General features: G+C 57.2%; 1 protein-coding gene across 8 annotated transcripts in view; it reads left to right on the top strand.

The window, feature by feature from the left end:
- Positions 1 to 11,487: 11,487 nt before the first annotated feature.
- The window catches only part of COL16A1 (collagen type XVI alpha 1 chain), a 50,104-nt gene continuing 44,731 nt past the window's right edge, over positions 11,488 to 16,860 (top strand). For 5 of the 8 annotated variants that reach the window (XM_036025677.1, XM_036025682.1, XM_036025679.1 and 2 more), the window contains exons 1-4: positions 11,489 to 12,189; positions 13,738 to 13,844; positions 15,821 to 15,895; positions 16,003 to 16,120. In XM_036025677.1, coding sequence (XP_035881570.1) covers positions 13,772 to 13,844; positions 15,821 to 15,895; positions 16,003 to 16,120 — 266 coding nt within the window. In that variant the 5' untranslated portion in view covers positions 11,489 to 12,189; positions 13,738 to 13,771. Of the gene's footprint in view, positions 12,190 to 12,725; positions 12,773 to 13,737; positions 13,845 to 15,820; positions 15,896 to 16,002; positions 16,121 to 16,860 lie in introns of all 8 variants that reach the window. The other 3 variants (XM_036025681.1, XM_036025680.1, XM_036025676.1) reach the window with 2 other exon arrangements.

Raw genomic sequence — 16,860 nt, 5'->3', positions numbered from 1 at the left:
CTAATTGAGAGCTCAGCGGGTGGAGAAAGGGGAAAGGGCACTGCAGGCGGAGGGTGCCGCGTAAGCAAAGGCAGGAGACATGAAACAACCTGGCAGGTTTGGGGAATTGCAAATCGTGTGGTTTGGCTGCAGAGGAGAATGCGGGAGGATGGACGGGCTGCAGATATGAGGCTGCAAGGGAGGCGGGTTCTGATCAGAGGGGGCCTGGCGGGCCGTGATAGGGGTCTGGATTTTATTCTGAGGACTGCTGGGGAATCACTGAATCGCTTGGATTTTAGAATGACAGCTGCAGTGACCAAGGAAAAGTGAATTCGGCAAACACGTTTTGAGCACTTACTGTGTGCCAGGCACTGTGCTGGGTCCTGGAGATTGGGTTCTGAATGGGGCACACACATCTCAGCCCTGCAGTGTGAATACGACAGACAGGTGTAGCAGGTAGGAAACTTGGCACACAGTCTCAGGAAATACCCCATTTCTTTTTCCTTAAATCAGCTCCAATGTGACTCACTCTAAGTCCTTTCCTAGGAGTTGGCAGGAAGCTCAACCTCAGCCTTCACTGGGGCTCCCCGCAGAGGCGTGTGAAGGGATGTGCCTCAAGGACGCGCTGTCCCACCTGGGCCTAAGCATGGAGGCGGCGCCTTGTCTTTGGTCTGCACTGGTCACACAGAGATGCCCCACTGTCCTAGTCCACATGGTCCCTTGAGGTTCAGCAACTCAGCTGCTCCTGTGCCACTCGGGAGCACTGAGGCCAGCACCCCAGTGCCTGGGCTCCAGCCCCCCACAGCTCCGGTCGTCTGTGAGGGGAGGTGCTGCTGAGGCCCCCACTGCTCACAGAACCCCTGCTTTTGCTCCGTCTTCAGCTAGCCGCTCCCTCCCCTTTCCCTACCCACATCGGCTGCCCTCTTCTCCCCTTGGGAACACCTAGCACAGTCACTTCCAGGAGGTTCGATTTTTCAAAAGCCAGGAAGAGCCATCCTCAGACTTTAAGCAGCTTTCGTGCGCAGCCGGCACAGTTCCCCGAGGCTAGGGAAATCAAAGGGCTTGGCTACCAGCTTGGAACTGGGAGGGAAGCACAACAATGAGCATTTCAGTAAATTATCCTGCTACCAGAGTGGATGGACTGGAGAGACCCAGGCAGCGATACCCTGAGAGGGGCGGAGAGGCACTGAGCTTTGTGGGAGCTCAGACGGGGGTGGGTACCAGGCTTATGCCTGGGGGCCAGGAAAGGCCTCCCAAGGAGGGGAGTTTTCGCCAAACTGAGCCCTGAAGACAGCAAGGAAAAGTGTTTTTGGGAAGAGGGAAGAGCAGGTGTCAAGGCCTCAAGATGAGAACCTACAGGGGTGAGTGAGGAACAGACAGTTGCCCTGTGAGAATAGCTTGGGCTGAATGAGGTGGGGCTGGGTGGTGGAGCCTCCCAAGTGCAAAGCCAAGGTTTGGAGCTCACCTTGACAATGAGAAGCCATTAAAAGATTTTAATCAAGAGATGTCATGACCAGATTTCTGGTTTTGAGACACTGGTTGGCTAGCAGTGAAAAAAAAAAAAGGGATGGGGAAAGGATAAAAAATTGGAGGAACAGGGAGCCGTTGGCAGAAGCTGCACGGATCCAGGCCAAGGATGGTGACCGCCTGGCCCTATGGCAGTGGTGGTGATGGAGAGAGAGGGCATGGTCCATAGGTAAGCATGAGGAGGAAGGGACAGGACTTGCGGTTGGGGTAGATTGGCGGGGCGGGGACAGACCTTCAAATGGCTATGTGGGTGAATCCCTGAGATGGAGCAGACGGAGCAGGATGGTGGTGCGTAGGTGCCAGCGAGACATCCAGGGAAAAAAAGGATTGGGGTGCAATGGATCCCTCCCACCACCCCACCTCTGCATCCCGAGATTCCTAAACTTCCCACTAGATGGAGGGCTGGTGCTGGGAGACCAGCTCCTCCTCCCGTCCTCCGCCCCTTACCCCTAGTGGGATGGGCCTCCACTTGGGCCTCCTTAACCCCGCCTCCCTGAATTCTCCAGGCGAGCCCACGTATTTGGGGCCATCAGCTGTCCCCACACTGCAGGACTGTGACCTTAGCCTCTAGGGTCTAGTAGTAGCGGCATTAGCCCAGACACCTCTGCCCCAGGGGCCTCCGTGTGCCGCTCTGTGTGGGTGTATACAGGGCTGTCTCCCTGCTCGGGGGATGCCGCTCGGGGGATGCCTCGGCCACCGCGGCTTAGAAAACCTGGAAGACCGCCCGGCTCCCACAGATGCATCCTCAGCCTAGAGGCCTGCCTGTCAACGGCGCCATTGTTACCCCCACCCCCGCTCCCGCCGACGCTCTCCTTCTCTCCTTCTCCCCCACCCCACGATGGGGGAGGAGGCTCCCGTTCCTCTCCCTTCTGGCCCAGGCCCCAGAGGCAGGCCCAGCCCCAGTGCCCTAGATGTCCAGACTTTGGGATCAAGATCCAGGGTTGGACAGAGCTGGGCGGAGCCAGACTACGGGGGGGGGGGGGCGGTGGAGTCAGGGAAAGCACCCGGGCAATGGGTACGGCCCTGGGCAGGCCAGGGGCGTGGCTAGCGGCGGGGTGGGGTCCGGATCCCCAGACCCTGGAAACTTCCTCGGGTTTCCACCCACAAGCTTCTTAGGTCGCTTGGGAGCCCCACCCACTTTGGCCCCCCCGGTTCAATAGCCGGACAGACCGACTGTCTGGCTGCACTTAACAGACGTGGTTTCTCGGGAGGCCGCGCCCAGCTCCCTGGAACTGCCAGGCCTTGAGGAAAGGCAGGGAAAAGGGGTTACGGACGCAGTCTCTGGGCCTGCACCTCAACCCTGCGATTCCCCACTCTCACCTCAACTGCTCCCGTTCTCTTAGACAGTTGGCTGGAGGAGCTGCTCCGGTGCCCGGGTCCCTCACGAGGTCCCCCTTCCCTGCCCCTCGGTGCTCAGGCCTGGAGCCTGCTCTAAAAATAGACCAAGGAGTGGAACATGCCCACCCAGGAGGGGATCTGGGAGGCCTGAGTCACCCTGCAGGGAGGGCATTCCGCCTTCTCCGGAGCGCGGGCTGCCGTGACGGCCAGGCCTCCTTCTGTTGGCCCGACTCTGCGCTCTGGGCTGTGCCATGTCGCCAGGGAGCAGGCCAGGCCACGGGGGCCCAGGCCGGTGAGCTGAGCAGTAGCAGCCACAGCCAGGAAGGATTAGGAGTTCCTGGCCCTGATTTATTTAGTTGTTTTTGTGTGTCTCGTGGCTGCTTACAGCAACCCCCGCCCCCTCCACCCCTCTTCTTCAGCGGGACAATCACGTCTATACCTGCCTCTGTAGCCCGCCCAGGCCCAGGGGGCTGTTCTCTGGGTGGGGACCTAGGCTTGGAGGAACAAAATGTCCCAACTTGGATCTCAGAAATTCTGCAGCTAATATCCCCATTCTACAGAAGAGTAAACTGAGTCCCAAAGAGAGGAAGGGGCATCTCACGCAGCGGAGATTCAAATTCCAGCTCTGCTTCTTAGCAAGCTGCTTCTTAGGGCCTGTTGTCTTGCCCTAAAGAGCTCAAGTTGAGGAAGACACCCATGCACCTTTAAAATGAGGCTAATGAGAGATGCTTCGGATTGTACTGCCAGTTAAAGTTATTTTTTTATTTTTATTTTATTTTTTTAAAGAAAAGACCCTTCTCTCTCTTTTTAAAGATTTTATTTATTTATTTATTTTTAGAGAGGGAAGGGAGGGAGAAAGAGAGAGAGAGAAATATCAATGTGCGGTTGCTGGGGGCCATGGCCTGCAACCCAAGCATGTGCCCTGAATGGGAATCGAACCTGCAATGCTTTGGTTCGAAGCCCGCGCTCAATCCACTGAGCTACGTCAGCCAGGGCTTAAAGTTATTTTTTTAAAAAGCAGCCGGGGCAGATTGGGAGTTACAGTACATCTGGGCTCAATCCCAGCTTGGCTAGTTAGTCACCGTCAAACTTAGGAACAGAAGGGGCTCAAGGGTCCCCAGGGTAAGCTTTCCCTTTTTGCCAAGGGGAACGGGACCCCCCTCAAGGTAAATAATGCTTCAAGGCAGACCCTGGCCTTGAACCCTAGTCCTCAGTCCCAAGCTCTTTCTTCCTACCTTCAACCACCTGTCCTCTCCTGTGGAAGCGCCCGTGTCAGACCTTTTCCGAATGGTCAAGGCTGACAATACTCCAGGTGGTTTTATTTCTTTACATATTACTTGCTACTTAGGTCACTTTGTGTTGGGGGGGGGAAGCCCTGTCTTATATGTCGGAAATGTCATTGACCTCTCAAAGCTACCGGAAATCAGCTTGTAAACAATCAAGGGGGGCAGGAGGACTCAGAGATGAATGTGGGTGTGAGGTGCAGGGTAAAAGTCCATGGGGGATTACTTACCCCTGCCCCCAAAATAATAATGAACACTTTTGAGCAGCTACTGTGAGCTGGGCTTAGTTTCACATTACCTCCTTTACTCCTCCCCCAGATTCCATGTGGTTAGGTGTTATTACCACCCCATTTTACAGATATGGAAACTCAGGACTCGGAAAAGGGAAGGAATTTGCCTCAGAGAACAAAGCCAGGAAGTAGGAGAGCCAGGATCAAACAGGCTCAGAACTTTGATTTTATTTCTGCCTTGATGAAAAAGGTGGGTTTGCACCCTGACCTCTCTGTCTCTCAGCCTCCCTTTCCAGCTGGCTTGTCAGGCCTCCCCAGCCCAGCCTGGGGCACCGCTGGGAGGGGCTGGGGCTGGGCAGCCATCGGAGCTGAGAGTCCAGGATTTGTAGAAATTACGAGTCCAACTGTCTCAGTCTCCTACATGCAAGGAAAGAATCCGGGAGGCCCAGAATGCTCCCCTCCTCACCACACCTCACCCAGGACAGCCCTTGGCTTGCCCTCCGTAGAGCAGGGTTCCTCCTTGAAAAGAGCTGAGCTCCTTCTTTCATTCATCCACCAAGTATTTATCAAGTGCCTAGTGCCTGCCATGGGCTCTGGGGATAAAATGGTAGCAAAAGCAGTTCTTCCCATGGTGTGTGGTCTAGCAGGGCACAAAGACGCTCAAATAAATCAGTGGCTGATAACTGATTACACCCCACCCACTTCCAAGCTTCTGTTCAGATTTACCCCTTCTGGGAAACTGTTCCCAACTGCCTTTCTCGCACCCCCTAGTGGTAAGGAAGGTTAAGACAGTCTCAAAACTGAAGGTTGGGGTAGGGGGCAGGTGGGGAGGGAAGCCTGCCAACAAATTGCCTGTGTTGTGGTGGGGAGGCTACGCTTTCTCATCGTGTGGATGCAGGAGCTGGCATCTGCTGAGTTCCAGGAACCGTGCTCAGCACTTTATATGCATCATCTCAAGTAGCCCTCACAGCATCCGTGCGAGCTGTGGACAGTTCCGTTTCACCACCAAGGAAAATGAAACTCACTCCAAGAGGTGACGTGATTAGCCAGTAAGTGGTTGAGGTGGGGTTTGAACCCAGTCATTCTGGGGCTGAAGCCCCCACCCTCAGCCACTATGCTGAGTTCTTGTTTGATTTCAGGTGAAGAAACTAAGACCCAGAGAGGCCTAGGGATTTGCTAAAGGTCCCACGTCACATCAGGACTGACTTGAGTTGTTGGTAGCCAAAGAGATGGAAGGGGGCCCCAAGCTCCACTACCCAACCTGCGGCCCCCCAGGGAATCACTGGGGGTGGGGCAGGGCCTTGAGGAAGGCTGGAGGTGTGCTCAGCGCAGCCTGTGCTCTGCCCTCCCCCAGCTCTGCAGGCCCCATGCTGCAGCGCACGCAGCAGAGGCCCCGTGGATGCGTCGGCAGGTGTGGGCCTCGTCCCACTGCCCGTCCTCTGCCTGCTCTGAGATGGCATTTCTGTGCACTGCTTTGTGTGGGCTGGGGAGGTGGCTGGTAGTCAGGGGAAGGGGAAGCTTTCATCCTTTGTCTTCTGGGAGTTTCCAGTCTGTCTGGGGAAAGGGGGCGCTCCCTGTGTTGGGGATCTTTATGCAGGCGAGCATTTACCAGGTGCCCGCTCCATGAGAGGGTCTTTCCCTTTGTCGGCGCCTCCTTTAATCCTGTCAGCAGACCCTAAGCCATAGATATCACTGTCATGTCTGCTTTTCAGAGGAAGAGGTTAAGCAGTACCTCAAAGTTATCAAGAGAGCCAGAGGCTGGATTTGAACACAGGTACAGGAGACTTAACACCACGTTCTACTGCAGGGGTTCTCAAATGCAGTGCCTGGGCCAGCAGCAGCAGCAATACCAGCAGCAGCATTGCTCAGGAACTCGTTGAAAAAGCAAACCACTGAATCAGCAGCTCTGGGGTGCAGCCTGGCAACCTGTGTTTAAGCCCTCTGAGCTCCAGAACTTAGGCTCTACTGCTTTATAGTACTTGGGGGCTACGGGTGACTCGTTTAAGATCACGGGCCCTTGCGTCAGGCAGAGCTGAGTTTAAATCCCTGCTGCACTACCGCCCAGCCCTATGACCTTGAGACTTAAATCTTGAGCCTTTGCCTTTCTAGCCTGTGAAGAGGGGGTGATAACAGAACCTGCCTCCTAGAATTGTTGCCGGGTTAGATGAGAGAGTAGGTCCTGTCTGACAGATGGAAAAATAAAGGCTCAGAGAAGGGAGAGGACTTGCCCAGACCTCCGCTGTGTGGGCTCTTTCCCAGGGAGGACTCTGCCCTGTGGGTCTGCCCCCAGATGACCACTTCCAATCCGGCCCCGTCCTTGCCAGCTGTGTGTGGGGCCTGGAGTCGAGGACTCGCCTTCTCTCTGTCCACCTCCTCATGCTCAGAACGGGGATCGAAAGAGTGCCGGGACCCCCTATGGCCGCTGTGAGATGAAAACATGTTCCTCTGTGCGTGGTGCCAGCCAGCCCTTTGGAAGGGCTCAGTGGATGCGAGGGACTGTCATTAAAGGCAGAGCCAGGATCAAACTCTCCTGTCCTCCCACGGCCCCCACCCCTGGACAGAGGCCGATTAGGAGTTGAAAGGAGGTGAGCGAGTGTGGGAGTTCTGAGGCGCAGAACCTTCCCTTTCGGGCAGAGCAGGGTTTCTCCGCCTTGCACTATTGACATTTTGGGCCAGATAATTCTGCACTGTGGGGGCTCCCTCGTGCAGTGCCAGATGGTTGGCAGTGTCCCTGGTCTCTACCCTCGGGGTGCCAGGAGCCCCTCCCCCAAGTTGTGACAACTACAGGTGTCTTCAGACATTGCCAAATGCCCCCTGGGGAGCAAAACTGCCTCTGTGGAGAACTACCGAGGTAATCAGGCAAAGTGCTTTTAGGTGCTTAACACGCCGGGCATGTACACATGGGGTCCTACCGTTTACCTCATGGTGGGGAGGCTGGGCCCTGGTTTGGGGGTGGGGGTAGGACTGGAATCCAGGGCTCCAGTGCCTGTAACCTCTCCACAGATCTCTCAGAACAGGTGGGCAGAGCCAGGGGACAACCACACTGATGCCCAGAAGGCCTGTAGTGTTCTCCCTCCTCCCTCCGGTGTCCGCCTGCCTGGCCATTGCCACACCCACAGCAGTGCCCACCTGAGTCTGGGCTTGCCTCTCCAGGAGCGCCATGGCGACCAGACCCGGCAGGTGCCTGACGCCATGAGCTACTGAAGTAAGACACCCTGGTTGGGCTTTTAAAAATGTTGCCGAGGCCGAAGTTGCCTGGGCCAGGGGTGCAGAGCTCACCATGGCCCTGCAGCGGAGGTGGGCCCCAGTGGACTGGCATACCAGCCTGCCCGCTGAGACTGTAAAGCTGCCATCAGAGGTGAATGATGGGTCTCCCTGCCACAGGGAGGCTGACAGCCATGAGACGTGGTGGCAGCGCTGATGTAGGGCCAGGAGGGGGAGGGGAGGGGAGGAGGGAGGATGGGAGACGGAGTCAGAGAGTCAGAGGTATGGAGCCAGGAACAGGGACATGAGACACAAGCAGAGACAGAGGCACGGTGGAGAGAAGCAGAGAACAAAGAAGCTCAGAGGTAAGCAGACACAGGAGACAGGGAGGTACTGACACAGGAAGTGTGAGCAAAAGACAAAGGCCGGACACTGAGAGAGAGAGGGATGCAGAGTTAGAGACTCGGATCCGGAAATGGGGGACAGGAGCTAGAAACAGAGAGCCAGAGGCAGGAGAGTGCTGGAGAGGAGCCAGAGCGCAGGGAGGGAGGAAGAGCTGGAGAGCCCGAGGTCTGACATGGACGCAGAGACCAGAAGACGGGGCAGTGAGAGGACATCGGTGTCGGAAGGAGACGGGCCAAGAAGACGCCTGGAGAGAGACCAGAGGAGGTGCAGAGACGCCTTGGCCCTCTGGTCTCAGCCTCTGCTCTGTGACCCAGAAGCGGTGTGCACTTGTGTGTCTCTGCACACATGTGTGCTCACGTTTGTGCTTGCACGTCACACTTCCAGTGGGTGCCTGTCTGTGTCTGAGCTCAGACAGTGGACAGTGCTCATGTCCACCGGTCCACTGACTCCCCAGTGGATGCCTGTGGGGTGCCGGGCTCCTCGGAAGGGCAGTAAGGCCCGGTGGACAGGGCCCTTGTGGAGCCTCTTGCTCACTGCTGGAGGACAATACACAAACACACACGTGCCAGAGTTGTGCGGGGATTTGAAACAGAGTCCTGTGATGGGAAGTGACTCGGGGCTCCTCTTGATTTGGCGGTCTGGGAAGGCCACTCTGGGTGGGTGACTGATGAGGTGAAGCCTGTCAAAGAGCCAGCCTAGCAAGGGTCAGGAGCAGATCCTTCCAGAAGAGGGAAGAGTCGGTGCAAAAGCCCAGCGGGGAAAACCAGCTTGGCAAATTCAGGACCGAGAAAGAAGCCAGTGGGGCCACAGCGACTGGGGTGAGATGTGTGTCTGGGGTGAGATGGGAAGGCAGAGGCCAGATCATGGAGGACTTGGTAAAGCCAAGGGGAAGATTTTGGTTTGTGGGTGAAATGAGACCCAGGAGGTTGAAGCAGGAGAGTGCAATCAACAGCTTTGGGCTTGGAAAGGTCTTGGTGGGAATTGGGGGTTGGGGACTCCTGCACAATTGGGGCGAGAGAGGGTGGTGGTTTGGGTGAGGGTGGGAAGAAGTGGGTGGATGCAAGCTGTGTTTTGGGGTAGGACTGATAGACTAGTGGGGGTGGTAGAGGAAAGAAAGGAGCCAGTGATGACTAGGTCTTCAGACCGAACATCCAAATGAATTGTTGCTAGAATGAGGTAGACAGGGAGAAAGAGATCTGTGGGGAAATCATCACGAGGGCTATTTTGAATGTGCAATATGCCCGTGAGTTTGTGTGTGTGTGCACATGCGTGAGGGTCCAGGTGTGTCCGTGTGCACGTGGGGTTCAGATCAGCTCTGCTTGGCTGCCTGGGGCTCCTAGGCCTGTTTCGGGACCAGACCCTCCATGGTCTGGCTCCTCACTTTCCCCCAGCCCCAGGGGCTGCCGCTGCCAGGCAGGAATTCCCCAGTGGCCAGCTGGGGTGGAAGAGTGGGTTGGCCTGTGGGCACTATGGACATCTGGGCCTTCTACCCCAGGCCCAGGAGGCCTTGGTAGCCCCACCCGGCAGTGGCAGGCGGGCTCCAGGGCAGCTGTTGGCGATTAGCAGTGTTGATTACCTCGTGGCAATGCATCTGGGGTGAGGGCGATGAGCCCAGCCCCAGGGGATGCCCTGCTCGCTGGCGTGCAGGGCTTCCTGGGGCTGAGAGAATGTAATGTGTCAGCCTTGCTGCATGCACACGTGTGTGTGTGTGTGCATGTGTGTGTGTGCAAGTGGGGGTTTCTGTGAGAGCCACCTGTGTCTGTACGGCTGCCTGTGTGTGTGCTGGAGGTCTGCAGGTTTCTCTGCTTGCTCATATGCATCATTGTGCCTGTGGGCACAGGTATGTATTCTGCCTGTATTTTGTGCATGCACACGTTTGAGTGTGCAGAGCTGTGCGTGTGAGTTCTGAGAATGAGGCACCTGGGTTTGAGTTTGTGTCTCGGTGTGTCTGTTTATGGTGAGGAGTGTCCTGTGTGTACATGTGTCTGCGTGACTATAAGTGCCTACCTATACACGTGGAGTCTGCACACACGTGTCGTGAGAGAGCGTATCTGACCGCACACTTCCGGAGGTATGTGCCTACATGTCAGAGGGCGGGAGGGGCACGAGCACACCTCTGGGCTGTGTCTGTGATGGTGTATCCAGGTTCAGCATGCACCCCGGGCCTGACTGTTTTGGTGAGCACCTTGGGGTGCTGTCGGAAGGTATTCAGGCTCCTCCTTCTCAGGACCCTCCAGTTCTGGGTCCAGATCTCCCCTGCAGCCTGGGAGAGTCTGGGGTGTGAGTTGCCCAGGATGGCATGATGGTCAAGAACTTGTGCTGTGAGTCCAGGCTAAGCCGGGTGCGGGTCCCTGTCCAACTACCCACTAACCACGTGACGCTGGGCGAGCTGCAGTTTTCTCGTGTTCCTGGTTTCCCCATCTGTAAAGTGGGGATAAGAATTGAATTCTCCCTGCTGGGGTGGTTTCGAGGGTAAAAGGAGCCTAACCTAGCTGTGTTGCCTATTATTTCCCAAGTGCCCACCACTGGGGCAGCCGCCTGTGGCCAGGCTGGGCCCATGCCTACCCACCCCTGGGGCCAGAGCACGCAGAAAGCTCCACCCCCTCTGCTTCCCACATGCTGAGCTCAGCGATTCCCAGGCTCTACCACGGTCGTAGCCACATCTGGGCTGGCTCCATGCAGGGACCACAATGGAGGCGCCTTCATGGCCGTGGTTGGGGTTTCCGCTGACTCAGCGCCTCTGGCTCCGGAGGCGGGTTAGATGGGGCCATAGGGCCAGGTCTCCACCATGTTGCTTCTACCGGAAGCCCCCCCAAACCAGAGCACTCCAGTCGCTGCCTCTCACCCCAACACCCATTCCTCCCACTCATGGGCCTCTTAAACCTACTTCTTTGTAGCTCTTCAGCTTTGCTGCTCCCAAATTTGCTACCTCCAGCGGGAGACCCTGGGGAGGGTCACCTTGATGACTCCCCTGCCTCTGGACAGACTGGATGCGTGACCTGCTCTTTTCTCCTCAGGAGTCTAACCTCTCATCCACCCTCAATTCCTCTTGCTTTCCTGGATCCGGACTATAAAGCAACGCCTCTCCATCGCTGGGTATCGGCTTGAATCCCAGTGTCACCCCCCCCTGCCCCGCCCCCACCTCCTGCGGGGTTTGCAATAATAATGACTATAGCAGTGAATATTGACCAAGCTCCTCTTTTGAGCCAAACCCTGCAGTAAGCATTTTTACAGACTCTGGCTCCTCTCCTGCTCACAACGACCCTGTATGGTATATCGGTCATTACTCTGCATTCCAGATGCGAAAACGGAGTCCGAGTTCAACAGCATGTTTGAGCCACAGAGCAGAGGACAGGGACCGGAGCCCTTCTCATCTCCTGGAGTAAGGGGGAATAAGGGAAAGGGACCAGAGCAGAAGGGGTTAATACACACACACACACACACACACACACACACACACCCTCGCTTCCTTCAAGGGCCTGCACCCTCTCCCCAATTCAGACAAACCTAGAAACACTAGCTGGAAGTCAGGCTCAGAAACAGGAAAAAGCTGACCAAAAAGGCTTGGGCAACAGCCACGTCACGGGTGCCACAGAACTGGGGAGGAGGGTCTCCACCCCTTACCCCAGCCATCTGGAGGCCCAGCCTGGGAAGGGGAAGGGGGTGGCAGAGGGGAGGCCCTTCCAGCTCCAGGCCTGGCCCTTAAAGGGCCGGCCTCCCCGCCCACCCGCCTGCTCCCAGAGCCCCCTCGTAGGGCAGCTCTGGGCACGCAGGGTCCCGCCTTGCTGGCTGACTGGCTCACCTGGCGGGAACTGGGAGGGCGGGCCTGGGAGGACGGCCAGGCCAGGAACGGGGCTGTGAGTCTGTCCGCCGCCTCCTGTGCCGATGCAGAGCCCCCTCCTGGCTCTCCCGCCCTCCTCCTGCCTGGCGGGCGGGTCCAGCTGTGTTCCATTAGCAGCCCTGGCTAGTCCCCAGCCCCCTGGAACCTCCCCCTTTTCCCCCACCCGGAGTGGAGTGGCCGGTAATCCTGGCGGCAGGCTTGCGCGCCTCGCCGGGCAGCCTTCAGCCCCCAAAGCTTAGGACCTGTGACGCTGGGGGCCTGAGGACAACCAGAAGTGACGGAGGATTTCCTACGGGCCTGAGGAACCCAGGCCCTGCTCCCTCTGGCTGGCTGCACTGAGCTGCCTGGATTACTAAGTGAGGTAGGGGGATCTCCAGCCACGATAAGTGGGGGGTGGAGTGGGCTGCCTCCAGGCTCTGGGCTGAGTATCCCTTCTGCCCCACTTGCTGTGTGACCTGGGGTAAATGGCTTTCCCTCTCTGGATCTCAATCGCCTTGTCTGCAGGGGGATGAGCTCTAAATTCCATTCCAGTTCTGACTCTCCCTGCCCCCAAATCTGTGCCTTTGTAATGGGATAGGGTCATCTCCTTGGAGGCTTCTTCCATCCATCCCTGTAAGCCCTGCTCTGGCTGGGGACAGAGGAGTGGAAGCCAGAGATCAGGAGCAGGAAGGGGATACAAGCATATCAATGTTCACGCCTCCACACGCACTCACGTGTCTCGAACAGTTGGCAGCTCTTCCGCTGACTGGCAGGAAGGAGAGGCCAGGATAGGGTTTGAGAGATGGGATGCGCTCCCTCCCAGTGTGGGGGATGATGAAGAAGGTGGGGAAGAGTTTTGCCCCAAGAAGAAGGGGGTTAGGGTCCTATCTCCAAAATATTGAGGTGAGGGATTCCTTTCTGTTCTCATTCTCTATCCAGGGCTGAGGGAGGAGAAATAGAATTCCATTACAGCTGGAAGGAATGAGGTCAGACTTGCATAAGAACTTCCCAGCAGGAAGGCCATTCATAGGCTAGCTATGCGCACGTGTGTGTGTGCAAGCTCTTGTGTCTGGGTATATTAGTGAACATGGATCTTTGTGAGTGTGCCTGTGTGCAGGTAGGCTTGTATGCATACACTGGCATATATGTGTCTCTGTGTTTGTGTGCCTGTACATAACTGTGTGTCGTGCTGACACATGCATGACTCCATGTGTGTGCGTGCAAGCTGCCTGTCTCAGGGGAGGCTGGATGATGCATGGCTGTGTGGCTGCTTGCTGAGTCTGCATTGACTTATCTGGGTCCATCCATCCAGGGTTTAATAAAACTAAAAGATGAGCATCCATCAGCACTGGAGCTTGGCAACGGGGTCCTGAGCCCCGGTGACCAGCTGTCCCCCCAACTGTACTGGTGGGGGAAGCTTGCTTGGTGCACATACCCACTGCGATGCCTGCCGGGAGTCTCAGCCCAGTCATCAGCCCCTGACCTTGTGGGTGCCTGGCAGGGCCTCCTGCCTGAGCTGGGCACAGCTAGCCAGGTACCAGGCTAGTGTCTATGAGTACAACACACAGGTTGATAAATGGCCTCTGCCTCAAGCCCCCTCACTGTCCCAATGGATCTGGCCTTGTAGGACCCTCTAGGTCTCTCCTCAGCCCAGCAACTCTTCACCGGCACAGCCAGCTGCCACCTGGGCTGTCAGTGCTCCAGCCCGCATTCTGCTCTGGCTGGTTGGTGTCCACGCCATGCTGGTGGTTAAATATTTTGAATGTCACCCAGGCCCAAATCATAGCCCAAAGCCTGTGGTTGGGCCTCTAAGAGGTTCTGATGCCTGACCAGACCTCCTGCCACCCCAGTGCCAGGGCTTGGGCCCCGGGGGCTGGCTGCTGTTTGCCCACCTGTGGAACTGTGCTGTGGGAGCTCAGGAATCCACCTTCCTGGTTTCTGTGATTTTCAGGTGCTGTGGCTCTGGCCGACTTCTCTGAAGCAGGATGTGGGCACCTTGGGCCCCAGGCCTATGGCTGCTTGGTTTCTGGGCCACCTGCAGTCACGCGGCGAGTACAGGTGAGACGAGGCCCGAAGATCAGGGTGCCACAGGCCCGTGACTGGCTCCCTGAGGTGCCAGGTCCTAGGCACCTATGTGACCATGTGCCTGGGCCATGTGGCCATTTATAGGAGAGTCTGGGGGCTGGACTCAGGGTGGCCTGCGGTGTTTGTCCATGTGAGCCTGTGTGACGTGAACAAGCACACGCGCACGTGTGTGTGTGTTTCTGTCTGCACATTTGTTTATCTCTGGGCCTCTCTCCGCATCTGCACCTTTTCCTGTGTCTGTGTGTGAGGTGACAACCCCCCTTCCCTAATATGCAAACCCACCCTGTGCACAGAGTGCTGGCGGGGCCAGTGGGCTAGGGAGGAGCAGGCGGTTAGCAATCCCCGTGAGAGAAAGCTGCGTCCTGAAAGAGGCCCAGGCCCCTCCAGTCCTTTTCAAGGTGGATAATCCATCCTCCAGCCAATGTGTTATTTTTCCGCCAAGGCTGGCCCTGGATCCCAGATAAAGGGCCCGCCTTGAGGCCCAGACACTGGATGAGACAGAGGGTGAAGCTTTCCAAGGCCCAAAGCCAGAGGAAGTTGACCGGGCAGCTTGCCCTGCCCTGCTGGGTGCCCTCTGGGCTCGATAGCTTAGTCTCCTAGCTGAGTAGAAATAGAACTCCTAGAACCCAAATCCAGCCAAAGGAGGCAGAAAAACCAGCGTGCCGATGCAGGAGGGGTAAGCACCTGGGTGCATGTGACTGCCCGAGTTGTGTGTACATGTGTGTTTCTGCATGTGTACACATGTGCCTTGCTCTCCTTTCCCTCACCGTGTTCCCTGGGGGATGGAGTAGAGAATTTCAACATCTGTAAGGAATCTGGGCCCATTGCCACGGGCTGAGTCACCCACTGCTGCTGCTGCTGCGGTGATAATCTTTCTGGGCAGACCTGGGAGAGGAGGGGCACTCCAGTGGAGTCACCGTGCCTAGGGATCCAGGATCCGTCCTCCAGCTGGGCAGCCGGGGAGTCCAAAGCCCAGCTTCTAGGAGCTGGATTCACTGCCTTGTCCCGGCTACCACATCTGCACTGGTGGCAAGGCCTTGGCGCCTGTAGCCTCTCTCTCTGCTGTTGGGACAGCTCTCCCAACACTTCTGCTCAGTCAGGCCTATGGTGCCCACCCATCCCTGCAGGGTTCTGGGGACCTGAATTAAGCTATCCTCTTCTCCAGGGGCCTTTACCTCTTTAATAGACCCTATCTGGAGCCTCAAGGGCATGGTGGTTCCCTTGAGCTTGTGGTCCACTTAGGCCTTTAGTCTCTTTTTGCCGTTTCACAAGGTGGCGGTACAGGTGAAAAGTCAGTCTGTTCTCTGGCCTGCTTTTCTGCTTCGGATGTGAGAAGTGTGCCCCAACCCATCGCTGAGAATACTTATACCGGCTGCATATGGTGTCCTTGGTGGCACGAGCATCCCCAGCTCACGCATGCTCAGAGACGTGCATGGGCTTGTGTGTAACACCAGTGTGCCTGACCCGACGTCTCCTTCCGCTGTAGTGCTCTGCCCCCAGCGGGGGTGCATGTCATGAAGGGAACACACGCATGTACACATCTCCCCACTGAGTTCTGGGGCCTCCCGGGGTTTCTTTCGTTCTCTCTGTTGCTGGCTTGGCCCCTGACGTGGGATCTTGGGGGATTCGGGTTCTAGGCATACTCATCCTGGTCTACTGTGGACTCCCTTCCCAGCCTTGGGCTAGGCCTCAGTCTCTGGGCCTCAGTCTCCCCATCTATACAGATGGGGAGCTCTTCCTGGGGGCTTCCTGGGGGCTTGCTGGGGGCTCTTCCTGGCTCCCAGGGTGGCCAGGGTCAGAAGGCAAGAGGTGACAGCTGGTCCAAGGCATGGCCTGGCTAAAGGTCCAGAGTGGGGACTGTAAGCCCCTTCCCAGATCCCCAAGAGCCCGGCTGTGCAGCTCCCTCAGGCTGAGCCTGCCAAGTGCCCCGCCACCAATGTTTTCTCCAGGTGAGCAGTGCCCACCTTCGCAGCAGGAAGGACTCAAGTTGGAACATAGAAGTGACTTATCGGGCAATGTGACCGGTGAGTGCCCATCTGGTCCCGTTGTCCCCTCCCAACTTTTCCCCGGAGTGGCCTGTGCCCCTCCTCATCTGCCCAGCTGAGCTCTTCACCTGGTGTCTCCCCCGAAGGCTTCAACCTCATCCGCCGACTCAGCCTCATGAAGACGTCGGCCATCAAGAAGATCCGCAACCCCAATGGGCCCCTCATCCTGCGACTGGGGGCAGCCCCACTCACCCAGCCCACACGGTAAAGGCCCCGAAGTGGCCGCTGGGGGTCAACACTGACCGCAGCCCCACTCACCAGCGGCTCTGGATGTTAGGGTGCTGAGCCTACCAGCATCTACGGGTCATTCCATCCTGCCCCCCGTCCCTGCTCCCAGGGCCTGCAAGGCGGGCACAGAGGAGGCGCCTGGCAGGCCCACACTGTGTCCCTCCTCTGTCTCTGGCTCACAGTGGTTGGGGACAGGCCTGCATCCTGTGGACACCATGAGGACCCCAGGACGGGGGTGGGAGCCTGGCACGGGTCTGTGTGTATATGTGTGTGCTCGCATGTGTGTTCTTATGTGTGCAGTCCAAGTTCCCGCAAGTGCCTGGGTGTTCTGGCCCCTGCTTACCTCTCCAGCTTCATCTCCCAAGATGATTCTCTTTCTTTCCTGCTCCTCTGGTCCTACTGACCCCTTGTCATCTTTTTCCAGTGTCTCTTCTCCTATTCCCCCCCCTGCACCCAGTTATTCTCCCCAGGACATCCTGAATCCCTGGGAAGCACTTGCCACCAATGTTAGGAGATGGCGAAATATCACTCTGGGGATTCTTTGTTTATGGCTTGCTCCCCCAGCCCCTCCCTGTCAGACTCGAAGCCTCCATGACGAGCAGGCACCTTGTCTATGGTCCCTCTGTTGCCACCCCCAGCAGCCAGACCCCCACCTGGCACATAGTGGGCACTCAGGGGATGTCTGTAGAGTGGATGGATGTGTGCAGCTGTGCGTT

This window comes from Phyllostomus discolor, chromosome 5 (assembly GCF_004126475.2).
Source record: "Phyllostomus discolor isolate MPI-MPIP mPhyDis1 chromosome 5, mPhyDis1.pri.v3, whole genome shotgun sequence".
Lineage (NCBI taxonomy): Eukaryota > Metazoa > Chordata > Mammalia > Chiroptera > Phyllostomidae > Phyllostomus > Phyllostomus discolor.
Note: the sequence above shows the minus strand (reverse complement) of the source record. Positions and strands in the feature narration are given on the sequence as shown.